The sequence below is a fragment of the Plecotus auritus genome, assembly GCF_963455305.1.
Source record: "Plecotus auritus genome assembly, chromosome: 2".
NCBI classification, from domain to species: domain Eukaryota; kingdom Metazoa; phylum Chordata; class Mammalia; order Chiroptera; family Vespertilionidae; genus Plecotus; species Plecotus auritus.
Window position 1 is genome coordinate 167792738 of NC_137771.1, and position 22382 is coordinate 167815119.

Consider the following 22382-nt stretch of genomic DNA (forward strand, 5'->3'; position numbering starts at 1 on the left):
CAGTTCAGTTTAAATCACAACAATCTTTAATTTAATAATGAAATGATCTAAGGAAGTGGGGAGAAAAATCAGCAGGTCCAGGCCCTACTCAAAGAGTCAGCCTCGTACTTATCAATCAATCTGGCAGCAGGCCTGACCCAGTCAGGCTGGCAGCTGATAAACCTAGCAGCCTCGGGACACTCCATGGGGTGAACTGCACCCCAAGGAATGGCTCCTAGGTAGGGCCCATTAAGTCACTGGGCTCAGCTCATACTGTATTTCAGAGAGGCAGTCATGGTTGGGGGTGGGGGAGGGGAAAGCAAGCCGCAAACGGAAAGGCAGCACTGGGATTATTCTGCCTCTCGGATATACACAGTCACACAGCAGCCTTTATTTCTTAAAAGCAACACAGATTAGCACATTTTGGGACTACTTAAAAGGAATGTAAAATGTTGATTTGAGGAACGTTGTTGAAATCATGCTTCAGAAAGAAGGAAAATATTTAGGACTAATTCATTCAAGATGATATTTCCTGGGAAAAGAGAGGAAACCTGAGAACAAGGATCTAGAAAGGGTTTTTCAACCTTGGCACTACTGACGTTTTGCAGAGAATAATTCTCTGTTGTGAGGGGCTGTCCTGTGCATCATAGGATGTTTAACAGCATCCCTGACCTCTACTCACTAGATGCAGTAGCACTCTCTTAAGTTGTAACCATCCAAAGGGTCTGCATTGTTAAATGTCACTTGGGGGACAAATTTCCCCTGGTTGAGAACCATTCAGCTAGGAGGATAGTCCCCTGACATCAGGAAGGGCCACAGCGAAGCACTTAAAAAGGGCTCACATCCTGGATGAGCAGTGGCCTCGAAGAACCTTTCCTAATGCAAAAAGGGATGCCCTTCAAATGATAGAGGTGGTACAGGGAGAGGAGTAATTTATCTGCAGGATCTGATGGCAGCAGATTGTATAGGGTCTAAATTCAGCATATCATGAAGGATGATAAAGACTGCAAGGTGCTTCTATCAAACCCAGTACCCAGAAGAAGAAGTGGGCTTTGTACCTTCAGGCAAGATTCTGGTTAGGAGCTTTGGTGTGATATGCTGCTGAATGTAAGGAGGGAGATCTGGGGAAAGGAAAAAAAGGAAAAGTCCATGGAGTAAAGAAGAGAACCGTCTGCTAACTCCAGATGTTCAACTTAATTGCATGCTGTGGAGCAATTACCCCCTGATCCAAAGGGGGCTGTGCATTGGGCTGAACCAGGAGACCTGAGTTCTGTTACTGCCTCTGTTCCCATTTACTCTGTAAGCTCAGGTACGTCATTTCCTCTCCCTGGATTGTGTTTTTTCTTACATGTAAGAAAAACTATAAACCCATAATTCACTTCAGAGAAGAGCTTCTGAAAGTAATAAAGGGGATTTGTTACCTGATTTAGTCCTATAATTTTTTTAAAAAAATACATTTTATTGATTTTTTACAGAGAGGAAGGGAGAGGGACAGAGAGTAGAAACATTGATGAGAGAGAAACATTGATCAGCTGCCTCCTGCACACCTCCTACTGGGGATGTGTCCATAACCAAGGTACATGCCCTTGACCAGAATCAAACCTGGGACCTTTCAGTCCACAGGCCGACGCTCTATCCACTGAGCCAAACTGGCTAGGCAGTCCTATAACTTTTTAATCATTTATTTTATTCACACTATATATTATTGATAAATAGCCTTCTATTTATCAATATAATAATTTAAACATTAAGAATTTAATTATTAAACATTTTAAAACAATGAAATCCATTGTAGAACCCAAATGCAGTGTCTTGACACTAGTAGATTTTAATAAATTTGTGGTGAATGGTTGAATGCATAAATATAAGGTACTGAGAACATTGCTAATATCTCAAAGAACAAGAATAAAGCAAATTTGTGAGATTTTTGAAAGTCAAAATTACATTCAGGCAATAGTAAATTGATAAATGTTTCTAAAAGTACAATGATTATTTCTAAAACATAAGTCAATTCTTTACAGATATAAAAACTCATCCATTCTTCCATATCCCTTTTCATTTTTTGGCCAGTTCTATCAACTGTTGGGAGAGAGGTGTTGACATATCCAACTATAACTGGGGATTAATCTAATTCTCCTTTCAGTTCTATCATTGCTTCACATACGTTGCAGCTGTATTCTACAAGTTTTATTGGGAAATAAACTCTTCTTACTAGAAATGAGGTGATCAAAAATAATTTGAGGGAGTCCAAAGTTAGAATAAAAATTTTTTAAGGTTACCAAAGGAGAAAGACTGGAATCAGTGGCAACATTTAATTATCAGGATTTGAAATTCATGCCCAGGGAGAAAAAGAAAACAAGAGAATTGACCTCAGTTATTTTGAGTCAGAAGATCAAATCCAGTTGGACTGTATTATTCAAATATACTTTTCAACACTGAGATTCTTTGATTTACTGAGATTCACTACAAAATTGCCCTGGACTTTAGATTAAGTGAGTTAGATCCTCTCCACACCATTGGATGGTTATAGATAGACATATCGTTAGAAGTTGGTATCTTCTACCTAAGAGGTTGCAAGTAACTTGTAGATATAGTAGTGCTTACACTGTGTCAGCATTTATTAACCCCGCTATTGCTAGGAGAGGCCTAGGGTAATCCACTACAGTGAGTTTTAGTCCCGAGTAGGGAAGGTGGCAGGGGCCAGGGAGTGGGGGAGTGAATAAAATAAAACAGTAACTCACTGAATGCCTCAGCAATTTGAGGAAAAGGGTAGCATGATTGATGTGGAAGAAAAATCAGACTTTGAGTTCTTTGGAATTTTTTTGAGTAATAATCAAGAGCACAAGTAAGGAGAATACAAGTCACTGTACTTTACTTAGGCTTTCAAAGGTTTATCATGAGGCTACAAAAGAGGCGAGCCTTCATGGGATTTGGATAACATTTTTTTCATGGAAAAAAAAAATCCAATAAACAAAACCTGGATTCCCATTTGGCCTTGCCCTTGAGTGTAAAGCTAAGGGCATTCAATCCATTACTCAGCACCCAACATAGAGCATGAAACATAGTGGTCACTTAATAAATATTTGTTGGATGATATTTAATTATCACAACTCTGGGAGACTCCTATGATTGTTATTGTCTCTGTTTTATTTTAAAATATATTTGTTTTATTGATTTCAGAGAGGAAGGGAGAGGGAGAGAGAGATAGAAACATCAATGATGAGAGAGAATCATTGATCAGCTGCCTCCTGCATGCCCCCTTCTGGGGAAAGAGCCAGCAACCTGAGCATGTGCCCTTGACCGGAATCACACCTGGAACCCATAAATCCACAGGCTGACACTCTATTCACTGAGCAAACTTCTAAAACTCTATTTTAGAAGTGAAAACACAGATGGTGTAGACCAAGTAATATTTTTCTACTAAAACCTGATGCCAATACTCTCAGACTCTCTTAGTAACCTGCATCCTAATCCCTTTACTTTCAGGTTGTCTTGATATGCTTCCCAAACTATTCATGATCTCCTTGGCTCATGAACCCAGGCTTTGCCTCCTTTTAATGGTTTTGTGCTGAGTCTTACAATCTGATCTTATTTACGCTCTTCCTGTCCTGAGTTGTCCTGGCCCAGTCTGTCTTTTGGGACCTGAATCCTGCTGAGGTCCTTTAGTGTCAATGTTTTTTGTGCAATCTTTTTATATTAATTCATTCAAATGATTTATTGAACCTCTCTGTGTGCCAAGTTTTATGCTAGGTTCTGGAGATAAAAAGGAGTACAGTCTCTACCCCCCGGGAACCTATTACAGAAGATCCTGGGAGTGTGGACACTTTCTGATAGGAAAACAAGGAAATGGATAAGTAGAAATGACTTTGGAAGAGAAACATAAACAGAAATGTTCCCTTAGGAATAAGTCCTGACACAGGTCCCATTTAATATTCTTACGGAAAATAAGAGACAGACACAATGAAATACTAGTATTCTGGTTTGCAGACAGCTCCAACATCTTTCTAAGGAGTGAAATACAAGTTGATGGAGAGGTACTGGTAAAAGAGCTAGCAAGCTGTCAAAAAGGGCTGAACCGGGCAACGTGCATTGCGGTGATGGCAAACGCCCATGAATGCATTTAGGGAAATGAAATCTAGTCTATTTACAGGCTGATGGGATCCAAGCTATCAGGGAGTATCGTCAACAAATTCTAGTCATTCTGCTTTAAAAGAAGGCATATGCTGGATCCTGTAAGTCTATGAAGACAACGAAGGCATAGTTCTCAGAGTGTGAGAGGGCTGGAGTCTGGGAAAAACTGGGGGAAGGAGATTTTAAAAAGTTATGTTGTGGGCCATATAGTGGGTCTTCTTGATTTTTTTTCAGGAGAAACAAGTGAAGCTTGAAATTATTTTCAATTATTTTTGGTCTCCGGCTGCATGGGACCCTGGACCTTATTTATTTACATATATATATATATATATATAAAGAAAAAGACTGGAAAGAAAGAAACCAGAACGTTAGAAGTTGTTAACTCTGCACTGGTGGGATTATTAGGCACTGACACTTTTATATAAGTCTTAAATAAAAACATATATTAATGATGGGGGTGCATTAATGTTGTTTAAAGAAGTGTAAATAGTTTCAATAGACTAGTCAGGGCAGGTTGAATTACAAAGGGTTAAAAACTTAAAGAGCCAAAGCTGGTTTGGCTCAGTGGCTAGAGCGTCAGCCTGCGGACTGAAAGGTCCCGGGTTCGATTCCAGTCAAGGGCATGTAACTTGGTTGCATGCACATCCCCGGTGGGAGGTGTGCAGGAGGCAGCTGATCGATGTTTCTCTCTCATCGATGTTTCTGACTATCTATCCCTCTTCCTTCCTCTCTGTAAAAATTCAATAAAATATATATATACATATTAAAAAAAAAAACTTAAAGAGGTGGAAAACCCAAGAAGTTTTGGAGGAAAGAGGCTTTTAGGATTGTGAGACCTGAACAGTTTGACAAATTAGACAAGTGTTTGAAACATTTGTTATAATTTGCATGTCCTGGAAGGTAACTTTATGATGTAGTCTTTAATTAGTGTTGAGGTGTTTATCACTTAGTTCAAATTATACTGAGAACTAAAAGGTAATTTCCTCAGCTGAAGCTTAATTGGGTCAAGAGTCTAACTTTCCAACAATCAAGAGGTTGGGGATGTAGTAATAAAAAAAGATAAACTTTAAAGGACTCTGACCTTCAAGAAGAGTACTGATTCAGGAATGCTAATTGAGATCTGTAAAATCAGTTAAATTGGACGCAGATTTGTTTGTTAAATTATGAGGTTCCAGAAGTTAGGGGAAGGTGAATAATGAACACAATTAGGTGTATTTCTTGTGTAAGTTATTAATGGATTGAACTTGTCACATCCACAGGCTAAATCTAAATATACTCAAAAAGAGTTTACATTAATTCTTAAATAATTCATTAAATAAACACTAAAAGAAAATGAATGTTTTGTGGGTATAGTCCCCAGTTATCCTAGCAGGGTATCAAAAAGATAATAGTGATGATAGCATATCCCACGATGTTCTCATGAAGAAAACATTAGGTAATTCTCAGATCTTCAAATACCCAGAGATGACTAAGATGGGGACTTGGTGAAGCTGATGAATCATTTGCTTTGGTCTGTGACAGGTGAAGACATACCTACCATACAGACTTCAGCTGGAAGGGTTGTCAGATAGGTACCTAAATATAATTTTCTCAGACTTTCTTGGTGGGAGTCTAGAATATATATTTAGAAGAGGCTATGAGGGGGAAAAGTGATGAATGCAAATTGCTGTGGTTATTAATGAAGCACCAAATTGGAAAGAGATGTTAACTTGTCAAGAAGTTGTAAATGAAAAGACAAAAGCATTAATGTAGCAAGAACAGCCAGGGTGCGTGCATAATGGCAAGGGAAGCAGGATGGCAGGTGACGTGATTCACATGAATCACAGAGGAGGGAGATGATGAACTGCTCCCTGGATGGGGCTGGTGTTGACAAAGGAACATCTATCCCAAAGTATGTGAGCACAGGTCAAAAATGAGCAGGGGAAATATTGGAGAAGAATTCATTTGGTGGCCACCATATAGAAAGTGTTTGAAAGAATTCAAAATGGCCCTAGCCAGTTTGGCTCGGTGGATGAGTGTCGGCCTGCGGACTGAAAGGTCCCGGGTTCGATTCCAGTCAAGGGCATGTACCTTGGTTGCAGGCACATCCCCAGTGGAAGGTGTGCAGGAGGCAGCTGATCGATGTTTCTCTCTCATCGATGTTTCTAACTCTCTATCCCTCTCCCTTCCTCTCTGTAGAAAATCAATAAAAAATAAAAAAAAAAAGAATTCAAAATGGGGAAAGGTAACAAGTTCAAAGAGAAATGCAAAGAAAGGTTTACATGGGACACGTTGTGTAGGGGGAGGAAATAAATATGTACTGAGAACCTACTAGAAAGTAAGCAGAAACCTTTGATACAGCTATTTTGATACCTCCATATTAACTCGTGCTTTTTAATGCAGTTGCCTCAAATTTCCCTCTCAATTTATGAAATAATGAACTAACATGTCCAAATGGCATACTTGACTCTCACCTATGGGGGGAGACTTCCATTTCCTATTTTGTTAATTTTACATCGTTTGAGTTTTTATAAGTTTCTATTACCTTTATAATAAGACAAAACCAGAAAAATTCTATCAGGACAAGATTAGCTTCCATTGAGAAGCCATCTGTACCCCCCAAATAATCATTATAAAAGGGTATATTTATGTTAAATAAAATATAACAATAGTAGTCATAGAAATAAAGATCTATACATAGAAAAAGCCAGTGACTAGAACGCCGTAACGACTGGAATGACTGGTCGCTAAAATGCCCACTGTGGCCAGCGAACTGGCTGATTGGGGGGTGGGGCTGGCCAGCCAACCTCCTGTGGCCCCTTCCCCCAGTCTGCCCCACCCCTGATCACCCCCCCCCACCCCAATGGGTCAGGGCCAGCCAGCCAACCACCCACAGCCCCTCCCCACAGCTGGCCCCACCCCCAATTGCTGTCCTCACCCCAATTAGGGGTGAGGCCTGCTGGCCAATCACCCATGGCCCCTCCCCCCAGCCAGCCTGGCCCTGATCAGGCTGATGGGGTAGGCCCGCTGGCCAACCTCCTGCTGTCTCCTCCTCCTAACAGGCCCAGCCCCAATCCACCAATTGGGGCTGGGCCGGTTGGACCCCACCCGTACACGAATTTGTGCACTGGACCTCTAGTATATAATAAAAGGATAATGCTGAACATATTACATATCAGACTCACAGTAGAGTCACATTTTCCTTAAAGGCTAGGTTTAAAATCTAATCCCCCAACCCTAAATAAAATATAAAATAAGTGGGCTCTACTGTTGCCCACACAACCATGATCAAATCTAAGAAGACATATTAAGGTGATAGAGGCTTAAGTGACTGGTGTGGATGACATGAGCAGGCAGGGACACTGAAACTCCCCACTCCACCCCTAATTATTAAATAACCACTCCTTTTTTAATAGTTATCTTAAGGGACCATGGTTTGAATTCCCAAACATCTTATGGACTATTCCTATAGTCCTTCCTTCAGTCTAGCTCAATGGTTCACAAATTCAGTGCACAGAAGAATTACCACATAGGGTGGCACACACAAAACCATGTATCCTATTCTTTATGGATGATTTAAGGGCTTTTTATCAGTGACAATTTTGTTTATACTTAATTTCTGTCTTACTTGCTCATTTTACAACCACCCTGTTCCTTTGCAGAACATGCAATATGCCTCTACTTGAGGGAACTATCAGAAACTTAATTGGGGATTCTCTATGCTGCCTGAAGGAAAGAAAAAAAGAAAGAAAATGTAGTGTGGGCCAAATACCCTCTCAACCTTCCAAAACTAGTATATAATAAATGCTTAATTTATTTTACCCAACCAGGAATTCGACCAAAGTACATTTATCCATTCTTTCTATTTTCTAGTGGAAGATGGAGTCACACTATTAAGCAGTTGGGTTTATTTATTAAGCAAAAGCAAACAAATGTGGCCATTGTAACTCTAATAGAGAATTTGAGATGCAATCCATTGAGGAGTCAGGCTAATTCTCAGAGAATGAACAGCGACTTTGTCTAGAATGGTTTATTAGCTAAGAGAAGAAGTAAATGGTTAAATGAATATGGTAAACTAGAGGCCCAGTGCACAAATTCATGTACATTGAAAGGAAATTAATTAGAAGAAATATTTTAGAGGACGGGGAGGGACTGAGGGAGATTGGCCGGCTGGGGAAGGACCGCGGGAGGTTGGCTCCAGGGCATGTCCTGCCCATCTTGCCCAGTCCCAATCTGCCGGACCCCAGCAGCAAGCTAACCTACCAGTCGGAGAGTCTGCCCCCTGGTGGTCAGTGCACATCATAGCAACCGGTGAACAGTCGAATGGTCGGACACTTAGCATATTAGGCTTTTATATATATAGAAGATAAATGAGGATGGTATGCCAGATGCATTCCTTACCCCAGAGTGTGGGAGAGAAAGTGGTAAGATACTATTGGATTAGGAACCCAGTTAGACTCAAGAATGAAGTGAAGACAGAGTCCCCAGGTTGGTTGTACAAATTTTCCCCCACACAAGGGCCCTGACCAGCAGAAGGGGAAGGGGCAGGAGCTGAAAGCCCAACATTTTGTCTTGGCAGGGGACCGTGTTTGTGGGGTTAGAGGTTGGAGCCGGGCCTGACTTTTTCCAATATGCTCAAAGGCCAATATGCAATATACAGGCCAGTGGTCAACTGAGAAGGATGTCTGCTTCATGCATTACACTTCACACAAGTGGAAGTTTAGACAAAATATCCTGGTTTCAGGATGGTTGTGAGGTGGATAATATTTGAAGTTGTTAACTCCTATTTCCACACACCCTGAATGCCTTTTCTGTCCTTGCTGGAGGGGAGTATCATTCAGTACTTAATTCTCTGAGATTTCCATAATTAGAGAAGAGATGGAGCAGAGCAGGAAACCAAAAGTGACTATGAATTATTCTGGATCTACAAAAAAAAAAAATCTAAGCATTTAGCGGGGGAGGGATTTGTAGGTATAGACATAATGTTTTGGTAAACCAAGGGGAGGCAGTAGATTTTTCTTGTGCTTTGGAAAGGGGAGGAAGATGGGGGAGGAGAGAGAGAGACTTCTTGTTCTGTGTGGACTTTGGATATGGAGGGGGGTTCTTGAATCTGTGACCTGGGAACTCCCAGAAGAAAGGAAAGGCTGTGTGGCATATCCAGTATGACAGGACCAGAGTGGCCTTGCAGATGATTCCATGCCTAAACCTGGCAAGATAGCAGCAGAACAGTGGGTGTCTCAACACTACCCAGTGAGAAGGACCAACCAGCAAGTCCCAACCCTGCACTCCTACTTTGGCATCTTTTAAGACCAGTAATTCCCAGCCAAGACAGAGACGAAATTGTTTTCTGTCAGTTGGGCAGACAGGACCTCAGAATAAAAAATAATAGGAAATGAAAAAACAAATTTATCTGAATACAATTTCTGCAATTTATATGTACTACCGCTGCCTTTAAGTGAATATGTCAAATGGCTGTATCAGAATCAAGGTTCTCACCTCCTTCCTGTGTGCCAGCACTGTTTGAAGCACGTTCACACCTGTTCTCTTACATAATCTTCACAACAGCACTTCACAGCAGCTTATCATGCCAATTTATGGGTAAAATACCACAGCTCAAAGACACAGAGGGTAGTAGAGCAACAGGGATGCAAACTCAGGCCTGTTTTTCTTCCTGAACTATATAGCTGTTATCAGTGGCATGTACCTAAGCTCAGGGACAAAGGGGATACACTAGTGTTCTCAGAAGGTAAAAAAATAAAAAAATAAAAATAGAGCTCAGTCCATTGTAGCGTTGGGTCTGTCTCATTACTGAAAGCAGAGTATCTAAATACTGATGCCCAGAAGAAAAGCCCTCTGGTCACTCAAACAAAAGAAGGAAGCTTAGCAAGAAATGGAATTTCCTAGGTCTGCAGAGAATGTGACAGCAATCTGTTACCACAATAAACTTACAGACTCCAGCTCAGACAAGTCTCTCATTCCGATACCAGAGGCCTTTTTTCAGCTATGTGAGTGTTGAATGTGTTTTTTATATTCTGTGGCAAGTTTATAGTAAAACAAACTAACCAACCTATGGACATGTAGATATTTTCACTAGCCTGTATAATTTCCGTACATCCAATTCACCTTGGCACTCCTGCCAAGTTTGAACCACTTCTGTGCCTACCTAGTCACCATTAGGCTAGAAAAACACAAGCTTACAGAAACACACACACACACACACACACACACACACACACACACACACACTCATGCAATCAATCAAATCCAAAATTCCTACCCAAGTTTGAGTAAAACAAAAGATACAGCTTAATATTTATTTTAAAAAACACTGTCTAGTTTCTCGAAGACCCAGGAGTGACTTAAATATTTATATTCAAGGCTTTGGATACACGGCACATGTTCCAATTCACAGAACCTGTTTACCTGGTTAGGATCAGGATCAACTTCATCCCAGTTGTTAGTGACATGGCCTTGGTCAGTGGATTCAAAGGGCTTGTGAGAAACTGAAGGTAGAATCCTATACAGCCAACTGGGAGGAAACAAGGACACATGTCTTAGGGAGATGTTATGATATACAGACTGTTATGATATACAGATGTTATGATATACAGGAAGTACTATCAGGTAGATGCTTAAGTCAACAATGATCTATGCCAGTGGTCGGCAAACTCATTAGTCAACAGAGCAGCAACGAGCCGCATGTGGCTCATGAGCCACAGTTTGCCGACCACTGATCTATGCACTTTAATGTGAAAAGCAATGACACAGCATCACTCCTTAATAACCACTGCTGCCCATTACCCTGGCCTCTTCTCATCTTTCTACTCTACTCCTCACTCTTCATATTAAAGCTCTGGCCCTCAGTTATTCCCATACTGACCAAAAATGAAGAATTGTCTTCCCCAGTGACAACTATAAAGGAAAAGGAAGTACCTTGAAGGATATCTGTGTAGGATAACCCATAGAAAAACATTAGTTTATATATGTTATTAAATACCAGTTCTTGCTCTGGAAGGTGAGGACAACGAATCCTTTGTAGATTGGAAGATATGGGTGGTTTCTTTACTTTTGATATGTAAATACATTTTATTCTTTAAAATTATAGACAGTAATACATGTCAGTGGTAAAAATAATTCAAATAATTTAAAAAGTCCTGAGAGGTAAATGGCTTTCTCCTTCAGAGCCAATCCTCAGAGGCATCAGAGTTCTACAATTTTCTTGTGTATTCTCTCAGATATGTCCAATGCATATATGAACAAAATTGTCAAATCATTGTACCACTTCATTCTCACAACAAAAATATGTGAAAGTGTCTAATCACCCACATCTTCACAAATATAGGTTATTATGAATAATTTTGCCCTTACAGGTAAAAAAAAAATTATTTCATTTTAATTTTGTATTTCCTTTATTATAAGTAAGGTTGAGACTCTGTATGCTTATTGGACCTTTGTCATTTTTCTATGAATTTCTTGTACAAGTGTTTTATAATTTTTCTATTGGGTTATTTGTCTTTTAATATTAATTTGAAAGAAGTTTAGGAAATTAACACTTCTGTATTCCAAAATTGTAAGACTATCTGTTCTTATTTTCTTATAGTACATCTATGGTGCCTTTTTTCTTCCCTCCCTCCCTCCCTCCCTCCCTCCCTCCTTTCCTTACTTCCTTCCAGTTTTCCTATCTGTATATGTCAAGGCCTGAACCAAAGATCTTCCTATTAGGACCCAGATCTCAGGCTTGAGGAGGAAAAGAAGACGCTGATGAAGAAACTTTGAAGGACAACCCTCCAGAAGTTGAGAGGGACACTGAAACTCACTAAAATGGAACAAAGTCCTTTCAGAGGCCATTACCCTGACAGAGTACAAAAGGAAGAAGAATACTACTTCTGACAATGGGAGACCAGAAGAGCTTGAACAGGCTCTGGGCCTTTAAGCCCTAAGACAGTCTATTTCAGAGCGGGGGGTGGGGGGGTGGGGGGGTGGGTGGGTGGTGGGCGGGAGTTGGCCTGACTGCACACTGAACCATTAGAGAGATTAAAAGGCTAGATTTGTTCAGTTTCCATTTGATTTCTCCAGCTCTAGATGATGTGACCCCAGACCTTGGACTTCTAGGCCATGAAAAACTAAGCTTCTCCAACTTCTGGTAGTCTATGGAGTTGAGAGTGTGAATGTATCTGTGTGATCATGGGCAAGTTAAAACACTTTCTCGACCTTGCATTTCTCATCCTTATCTCCTAGGATTGTTGTGAGGTTTCAGAGTTTATGTACCTAGAGTGCCTGGTGCAGAGTAGGTGCTCAATTATTAGATTCATGTTGAATTGTATGTCAACTCCTAATCAGCTGGGTTTTTATGAAGGTCCAAATTTTCCACATTCCCTGTCCTGACTCTTACTTTCTCAGGTCTTAAGGAGTCAGTTAATTAATATTATAAAAATTAATTCTCGGTCAATATGATCTCAGATAGTTTTGTGGGGGCTCTGCACTGCACTCTGTGGCTTAAATGAGTGGTGACTATAAGAATACTAGGCTTACTCACCTATAGATGGGATTGGTTCCATCTACCCATTGGGGATTTTGATCATTTTCACAAAATTCGTGTGGCTATCTTTAAAGAGTTCTAAACATATGGGTGAGCCATGCCTAGGATCCTTTTTTTTTTTTTTTTTTAGCTGAGTTTATAAAAATCCCCAAGCAGCAATACATTGCCCTGGACAGAGATTTAATTCTGATTCAGGGAATGGTGCCAGCTTCTTAATGAAATGCCAACCGCTCATTTTCAGCTTCCTGGATCAGAGCTTAGCTCCTGCTGGCTGAAGATATTGCTGAATAATGGGGGCAGGCAGCAGAATCCAGAATCCAGGTGTCCCATTACTGAATGGGACATAAAGTCAAGAACATAGTCATGGAGGTCAAGTTGTTATACATTGGATTGGACAGGAATTGTCTATTTTTACCTTATCTTGACTATTGGGCTTGCACAGATAGAGATGATTAAATAGCAATAGAATTAACCCCTGATTTTTTACAAGTATGGGAAACTATTTCTTCCTCCCCCTGTGCACATATCTATTGAGAGAGAAGCCATTTGATATTGACATAGTAGCCTAGTACCTGCCATATCTCACACTCAGTTCTCTGATAGCCTCTTAGGGGTAAATACTCTGTATTGGAGGAAGAAACTCATCTGCTATGGTGGCAATAATGTATCATAATTAATGTTAATTGAACACCTATCATGTGCCAGGCAATGTGCTAAGCACTTTACATACATTCTTTCCTTTAATCCTCATGACAACTATGAAATAGGTACTCTTATTATCTTTTTGACAAGTGCAGAACCTGAGGCTCTAAGCGGGTAGATGACTTGCCCAAGTTCACATAGCTGGGAAGAGAAGAAGCCAGGATTGAAACCCAGGGTGCCTGACCCCAGAGTGGGCATGATTAACCACTCAGGGGAACAATCTAGCCTTTGTGTGGTCCATCATGCTTCTGTACTCACTATCTTATTTGCTTCTCAGGAGAACTTTGTGGAGATACACCCAGTCCCTTCCACTAAGCAATACAAGACCTCCTGCCTGCTTCTCTGAATCTCCAATAGTCAGTAGCAGACCGCCTCACTGGTGCCCTAGCCTGAAATTCCTACATTTAGACACTACATGTTTAAATCAAAACACTTACTGCCTCCCCAAACCACAACTACTGTATCTATCTAACCTGTCCCTTAGGAGTTAATCAAGGGAGTGAGTTCATTGGCCTGGTTTATAGGATTAGAGCAAACATGGAATATGACACCTTGTGCCAATGAATGTGCTGGTTTCCAGCAAAGGCAAATTTCAAAGAGTAAAAACCTTATTAATTCAAACCACCAGGGGCTGTAATACATGACCTTTAAAATACTTGAGCTTGGATTATCCAACCTTTTCATGCAAAGAACAGTCAGCTGAGGAAGATATTGTGCTGAATCTTCTATAATTTTGAGTTAATCATTATAAAAAAACAAACAAGTAAGCCAAAATCCAAAACTCAATTGGACAATCCTATTGGGAACATTTTCTTCTGAGTAAAAGTGAGAATCTGTAAATGGAAGTGGACGTGTATTTCCAGGCTCTGTGCAGCTGTTCTCTCAGCTTCACCCGCCAGTCACTTGATTCTAGCTGGAGACAAGGCCTATGATCCAGAGCACAGTCTGTGGGAAGTGGGATCTTGGGCAACCCTATGAGGCTGTGGCCCAGGTGTAGGAGGCAACACTAAGTAGCAGTTATAGCTCCCACAGTCTGCAGGTCAGAATGAACCTAATCCTCATACCTTCTCTTATTGGTGCTCCTTGGACAAGTAAAAGCTGATCCTGAGAGCTGCTCAGCATACAGATTGTAGGGACAAACTTGAGGATTGTTCTGAAACAAAGAAGGCAATAAATAGCATCACTTCAATCAGAAATGCACCTACCTTCCCACCATGCAACTTGTCAGAGGATTCTGTCCTGAATGGGGGATGCACTAGGCACTGCATATGACCGTCCCCCACCCATATATACTTCTTGTGATAATTTTTTAGGTGATTTTTCCCTTTATTAGAAAAGTAATGCATGCCTATTGTAGAAAATTTATAAAATATAACCCATATCTCACCATCCAGAAATAATCCAATGTAGTCATATTGATATATTTTTTTCCACTCTTATTCTCCAAAATGGGGATCTTATGATATGTACAGTTCTGTAATAATCAGGACTTTTAAAAAGAGGAAACACTATATCATGGGCATTTTCTCATGCCATACAATATACTTCAAAGTTTTTGAAAAACGGTTTGCCATATTTTTACTATTGTAACCAACACTAGTGTGAACATCTTTGTGCATAAAATTTTTAGGGCTGATTATTTTGTCATCATTGTCATATCTGATGCTATTCAAGGGAACTATAAAAACAGTTCCCTTAGCCTTGGACCTAGGAGAGCATCCTGAAAATCCCATGGTTAGTCTTCTCATTTTGGGTTGAGTGCTTTGCCATAAAATAACTATCATCCAACTTTAATCTTTGTGTTGTCATTGTCTGTATCCTAATTGTCTGAAAGACTGTAAAACTTCTAGATACTTCACAGGATGAATTATGAGAGCTATGGTGGGTAGAGGTGCTTTGCCTGAGGGCTGGTCATTCATTCCTGTAATTCAGAGCTTTCTAAACTAATATTCTATTTACTCATACCTGTCCTTCTGGCAGGGCACCAGGGCATCGGGGGTCCTCTGAGGCAAATTCGTTCCCGAATCCAGAAATGTACTGCATGTGACAAAAGCAAAAAGACCACCATTAATGGGATTTAAAGAGCATTTCACAACACTGACAATCTACAAAGGTAAGAGTTTCCACATGAACATGTGTTTGTGTATGATTTTCCATACATAATACCTTTGCTATGTCTTGACATATGAAGCATTTAGGAAAGACAATAGGTCCTGTGTGAATTTTACAGACTACCAATTAGTTGGAAGAAGAATGTTGCATGACATAGACTCTTTACCCTTCGCTATTCTTAGTAAATTTATGGGCTTGTTCTTAATTATCCTACTCCAAGAACAGGTTCTTTAATTCTGGTTCCATGAAGGATTCCCTGTTGGGTAGAAGGTTCATGCATCATCTCATCCAGATTAATTGGATATTGCTGGGCCTGGATGGCAACCTCCTTGGGTTTGGGGAGCTCCACTCCCCATTCATACTCTGAAACAAGCAACTGTAAGAGGCACATGGATCCATTCTGATAGCAATATTCTTGAGAGGAAGCTCTCCAAATTAGCCTTACTGCAGATAGAAGACGACATAATCTGGCTCATCTATAAAAATGGGAAGCTTGAAGCCCTAGCTGGTTTGGCTCAGTAGATAGAGTGTCAGCCTGCGGACTAAAGGGTCCTAGGTTTGATTCCAGTCAAGGGCATATTCCACCATGGTTGTAGGCTCTATCTCCACAGGAGCATGCAGGAGGCAGCCAATCAATGATTCTCTCTCATTATTGATGTTTCTCTCTCTCTCTCTCCCTCTGGTTTTCAGTAGATTCAGTAGAAAACCAGAATCTGCCTACCATTACAAAATGGAGTCTATTCTGAATGTCATTTGTTTACACCCAGAGAAAATAAAGTTAGGGGGTTTCTCTACAAAGTAACACCTGTGGAGCCCATGAAACTCATTGTTACAACACTTAACACAGCTATGAGTTCTTGTTCACTGTCTGACTCCTCAGTCAGTTCATAAGCCCCATGAAGTCTGAGACTACAACCTCCTTATGTACCTCCATATGCTCTGTGCCTGGTTTATAGAAGGTACTCAATAGATATTTATTGTTTGATTTAGTTGCCACTTAGATCCTATCCTAAGAATATATGTATGCTGTTAAATGAGGTTAGAACCCCCTTTTTTTCTAACTTAAACACCAAAACAAATGGCCATTCCCCACCCCCACCCCAGCTGTTCCTAATACATATACTTCATTTTAGCCCAGGATGAAAGTGCAGCCTTGCTCAGGGAGGGAAATGCCACCATCTGAGCACATGCCTTTAAGAGATATAAGAAGGATGTAAGTGGGTGGAGGGCCAGTCCTCTAGAGTGCTCAGCAGCATGGAGAAGGATGAGCTTGATGCAATGTGCCTGCATGTGTGAGCGATGAGCAGGCCAGCAGCTGTCTATATTTGGAAAGGAACATCAAATGTGAAATGTTATGACCTAGAAAGCAATGGAAGTGAAATTCTTCTTTTTGCCTCCATACATAATTTTTTTTTAATATATGAAAATCTATCAGCACTAAAAACATCGAGTTCTATTATATACAGATTGGTTAACAGCAGCGGCCTGCAGCTTGGAATGATTTCTTTGGGGAAACAGCAGAGACCATCCAGCATTCTGACTCTCCACTGAGCACAATTTTCTTCTCTCTAAATGAACCTCATGCTCACCATGAACAGGATGGAATGTGAGCTGCTGAGAAATGGTAATGACCCTAAATTCTGTGAAATGGAATTTAGACCAATCTGTGACTGAAGCCACTGAGTGTCACAGTGTCTTTACTTTGTTCAGCTGCCTCATTGTTTCTCTCAGCAAGCGAGGCAAGAGGGTGTGAGTGCGGGGGAGGGAATGCAGCCCATCTATCTGGCCGGCATGGGGTCTTCTCCCTTCTTCACAACTGCTGGCCTCAGAACAGAATCCACGGTTATACTACTATATGCTCAGAACAAGGGAAGAGAGATTTAGTACTAGTGTATGGAGTTCTGAAGCATTTGCTTCCTATTGCTTTAAAAAAAAAATGGAAAAGAAAGTAGCTAGCACAGCTAGCTGGTGATTTGGAAGGGAGCCGCCCAGAGAGGTGAGAGTTCTGAATCACTTTCTCAATCTTTTCTGTAGAGTACTGACTGAAGAGGAGGGTGGAAACCGCTGAGTCACTATCACATCAGTTGGTTTTCCTAAATCCTCTGAGAGAAAAATGGCAGGTGAGTTTTTTAGAGCTTTAAAATCCCAGGTCCCTCACTGCTGAAGGTATCTGAATTAAGGAAGCCATTTTCTGCAGCTGCTTTCCCAAGGCTTTGAGATCAAGGACCAGATCTCAACTCTGCTTATATTTGCTATGAAAATCCAAGCCTTCAACTCCAGCTGATTCAGTGGCTATGTGCAAATATATCTTATACAAAAAAAGTCTAACATTTAGCAAGTGTGTTTATATGTTTTCTTCAGTCCAGATTTCTGAATAATTTTATCCAACATAAAAGTATGATTTCATTTCTTTCCAAGAGAATTATATGCATCCTTTCTAAATAAAGGAACAAATTACTGAGCTCCATATAACTTCAGTACCATCAGTTCTTTGACAGCTCCCTACTATACAGTTTTTTAATTCTCACCTAGTCCCCAGGATATGATTTATTTGTCAAGAGTGGTTTTATGAGTTGTTTTCTACTGACTCTGATCTGGTAACACCCTGATGGGACAAGCAGATGGTGCACCTTCCTTCCTTTCACTGGGCATGAAACAGAGAGAGAGAGAGAGAGAGAGAGAGAGAGAGAGAGAGAGAGAGAGAGAGAGAGAGAGAGAGAGAGACGTCAGGGTAGAGATGGAGCTACAGCTACCATTTTCACACTGTAAGGAGTCCAGTATTTCTACTTCACCTGTTGGGAACTTAGACTATAGGTTGTTAGGGGAACTTGCAGATAATTGCGGTAGGCTGAAAATGACCCTCAAAGATATTTATATCTTAATCCTTGGAACTTGTAGGTGTTACCTTAAATAGCAAAAGAGAGATGATTTTTGCAGATCTTATATGCAGATGTAATTAAGTTAAGGATTAAGATGGTGGAATAAGCCTAGATTTTTGGGGTGTGCCTTAAATGTAATCACAAGTGTCCTTACTAGAGGGAGGTAGAGGGAGATTTTACTGCAGAAAAGGAAAAGGTGATGGAAACAGAGATTGGAGTGCTGTGCTTTGAAGATGGTGAGAGGCCACAAGTCAGGGAATGTAGGGAGCCTGGAGAATCTGTGAAAGTCAGGGAAACAGATTCCCCCCTTGAGTATCCAAAAGGAAGCAGGCTTATCAACACCTTGACGTTAGTCCAGTGAAACTGATTTCAGAGTTCTGACCTGGAGAACTATAAGAGAATAAATGTGCAGTTTGAAGCCACTACATTTATAGTAATTTGTTACAGCAGAAATAATAATTATGTAGACCAGTGGGACCTATCTTTAGCTAATCATTAGAATCACCCCAGAAGTTTGTTAAATGCAGACCCCAACCTAGTGAATCAAAATACTTGGTGGTGGGGCCCAAAGTTTGCATGTTAAAGAGCTCTTCATTTTATTATTATACTAGAGGCCTGATGCACAAAATTAGTGCACGGGTAGGATCCCTAGGCCTGGCCAGCAATCAGGGCTGATCAGGGCTTTCCGGCTGTTGGCTGGGACCTTCCTTCATTCTGCGCTGCCTCCCTGGTGGTCAGCGCATGTCATAGTGAGTGATAGAACTCCCAGTCTCCTGGTCTCCTGATTGAACTCCTGTGGGGACACTTTGTATATTAGCCATAATTATTATTATTATTTTATTATTTTGTTAATCCTCACCCAAGGACATTTTTCCCATTTATTTTTAGAGAGAGTAGGAAGGGAGGGGGGGGAGAGAGAGAGAGAGAGAGAGAGAGAGAGAGAGAGAGAGAGAGAGAGAGGTGAGAGAGATACATTGATCAGTTGCCTCCCACAGGGGCCCTGACCAGGGCCAGGGATAGAACCTGCAATCCAGGTAGGTGACCTTGATGGGGAATTGAACCCATGATCCTTCAGTGCATGGGCCGGCACTCTAACCACTGAGACACTGGCCCAAGCAAAGAGCTCTTCATTTTAGAAATGAGGAAATCAAGACTTATAGAAGCAAAGCAATTTAAGAACATAGGGTATGGTCTATTTTAAATTAAATTTAATTTTATCTTTTGAATTTTCTTCCTCTAGTTTTGCTTTTATGTAAATGTAATTTCATCTGAGGCTTTGTGTTGACATATCCATTAAAATGAAATAAAAGCTGAGAAATAATTTTTTTAACATATAATGCTTATTGATTAGAACGATGCAATCTGGCTTTCTGTGTTTGGATTCCTGATCTCTAGAGCTAACCTTTAGACAGCAGGCTGGGATGAATGCCTTTGAAACTAAGAACAAAGACCAGCATTCAATTTACATTGGTGTGCTGGCTCTGTGCATAATAAATTGCTTAGAAATTTCAGCAGGGGAGGATTTTAAATATAATTTATTTATAAATGGTAAGAATATTTCCAACCCCTGCTGAACTCCCCCACAGGATTTTCATTAAGAAACACAGTTTTTATGCACTCTTCCAAGACTTCAACTACACCTTTGATATGATGATTTCCCATATCTATTCTCCTAGCCTTACCCACTCCCCTGAGATCCAGATCTACACCTCCAACCACCTCTTGGGGGATCTCAAATTGACTGTCCCTGTAGCAACTCAAATTTAGCTGAAACACTCTTGGACCCCAGAACAGGCAGGCTCTGTGTATACCGTGCCTTTGTACATAACCCACACATTCAATTGCACATTAAATGATAAAAAGGAATGATTTCCTAGAGGGAGTGTTAGAACTTCTACTGGCCAAGGGCTGTTTGTGGGCCTCAAAATGACTGAGTAGATTAAACAAATGTAATTGGTCAGCTAGAGGCCGTCCAGGAAGCTTCAGCACCAGGCAGGTATTGGAGAGTGGTGGTGGTGGTAGTGGAGGGCGGAGGGGTGCTAGGAAAAACGGTAAGACATGTGTCTGCCCATGGTGGGAGGGAGCCCTTTTGATATCTACAGATTCCCAAGACAGTATTTGAAATGAACAATGAAAGTGTCAACTCTCCTTTTTAAAAATCATTTTTCCTTCATCCCCCTCATCAACCCCAGCCCCAGCCAGGTCCACAGACACCACAGTGAAACCTCTGAAGATGGGGGCTTGGACCAGGGCCTAAGTCCTTTCTAACTCTGACACTATGGAATTCTCTGAAGCTTCCATAAGTTCTGGCTGAAGAAGCCACAGCAAAGTTATCTGGTAGTTTCTTACCTTCAGTGTAGCCATTTCCCTTCTGCTGCAGGCCTGGTGATTTCAGGAAGCCCAAGCCCAGAGAGGGTATGAAGTCCAAATGCTTCTGTTTCTTTAAACCACTTGCGGAATGTTCTTATTCCCACCACTTTGCTGTACTCACTGGTCAGCAGGTCGCTCAAACTGGTCACAGAATTGCCAAACTGGTAAAGCATGGAGAAAGTCCAGCATGCTTATTTTCCACTAACTGCTTACACAATTGCATTTGTTTACTGACCCCAGGCTGTTTCTGGAAGAGTCTTCAGAGGCCTGTCTCCTCTTCACCTGAGGTAAAGATTGACTAATTATTTGTTCCATTTAAAAGAAGGCTTATTACTAAAAACAGAGAATTTTTTTAAATCCTCACACAAAGACATGCTTTTATTTTTTATTTGTATTTTTTGAAATTTGGCCCAGATTTGGCTTTGACTTTAAAAAAAGAATTATTTTAGAGAGGGGGGAAGGGAGAGAAACATCGATGTGAGAGTGAGACATCAATTGGTTGTCTCCCATACAAGCCTGACCAGGGATTGAACCCGCAACCTGGGTATATGCCCTGACCAGAAATGGAACTCAGGACCTTTTGGTGTACGGATGACGCTCCAACCAACCGAGCCACCCAGCCAGGGCCTAACAGCAGATAATTTAAAGCTCTCTAGGAAAGGAACTGAAGTAGTTAGTGCCTGCTGTGTGTGGCAGACACTTCTCTACTTAGTCCTGACTCAGGACAGGAAGGAATAGGGAAGAGTCATTCTCTGGAGAGCAGTGAGAAGACGAACTGTGTTCTGGCACAGGTATTGACACACAGTTGCCTGAAACAGGGACCCGGTCTAGACAGCTCTCCGCAGGTGCCTCCTAAGGATGAGCTGGGTGAATTGTTCAGAGCTTTCGAAGCAAAGCAAACTGAGATGTTTACTACTGCTCCCTCAATTCCTTAAATTTGTATAAATTCTTTAAGAATCTTGTTTCCTAATGCCTTTATTTCTTTGAAAACAGGCCAAGGGATTACTTTCCAGTCACTTTTTCCATGACTTCCTTGTCCTTCATCTTGGCTATTCTCCTTAGCCATGGTCAGGTATCAACTTCATGGCTAATTTATTCAGGAAGGAAGAAACCATATATCGAATGCATCCTCTTGCCAGATTTTCCCACAGACATTACCTCATTTAATTTCACACAAAAAAATCTTGTAAACCAGGCTTTATTATTACAAACTCCAAGTGCAACAGACCAGGCAGGAAATATAATTGGGTTAAGTAGGCTAGGTGATTTTCCCAGAGAAGACTTTTATATGAAGCTCCAATTTTGAAACATTGGCAACTAAATGTGTGAATGAGTAAAACCACTGTGGTAGATTGCAAAAAATGCCCACAGTGCCCTCCCATCCTGTATGCATGCCCCTTTGCAATGTGACTTTGCTGCTCCTCCCATCAGGAGATGGAGTATTTTTTTTACTTTTCCCTCCTTGAACCTTACTTTGTGAATAGCAAACATGACACAAGCAGAGGCTTGAAAAGTGCTTGTGCCTTAGGATTTGTCCATTTCTTGCTACTTGAGACCACCCTGCAAAGCTGGGCGGGCCTCCTTGAGAATGAGAGACCACAGGGAAGAGAAGTTCAGGCAGAGCTCAGCACTGCCTGCCAGCCATGTGAATAAGGCTGCGAGATGACTGCAGATATATGAGTGATTCCAGG

At 41.0% G+C, this 22382-nt stretch overlaps 1 protein-coding gene across 3 annotated transcripts in view; it reads right to left on the bottom strand.

The window, feature by feature from the left end:
• The window catches only part of HGD (homogentisate 1,2-dioxygenase), a 55063-nt gene extending 34203 nt beyond the window's left edge, over positions 1-20860 (bottom strand). For all 3 annotated transcript variants that reach the window (XM_080656176.1, XM_080656177.1, XM_080656178.1), the window contains exons 1-4: positions 20671-20860; positions 15296-15367; positions 14395-14483; positions 10513-10618 (exon numbers count right to left, since the gene is read on the bottom strand). In XM_080656176.1, the coding sequence (XP_080512302.1) occupies positions 10513-10618; positions 14395-14483; positions 15296-15367; positions 20671-20685 (282 nt within the window). In that variant the 5' untranslated portion in view covers positions 20686-20860. The remainder of the gene's footprint in view (positions 1-10512; positions 10619-14394; positions 14484-15295; positions 15368-20670) is intronic.
• Positions 20861-22382: the final 1522 nt, after the last annotated feature.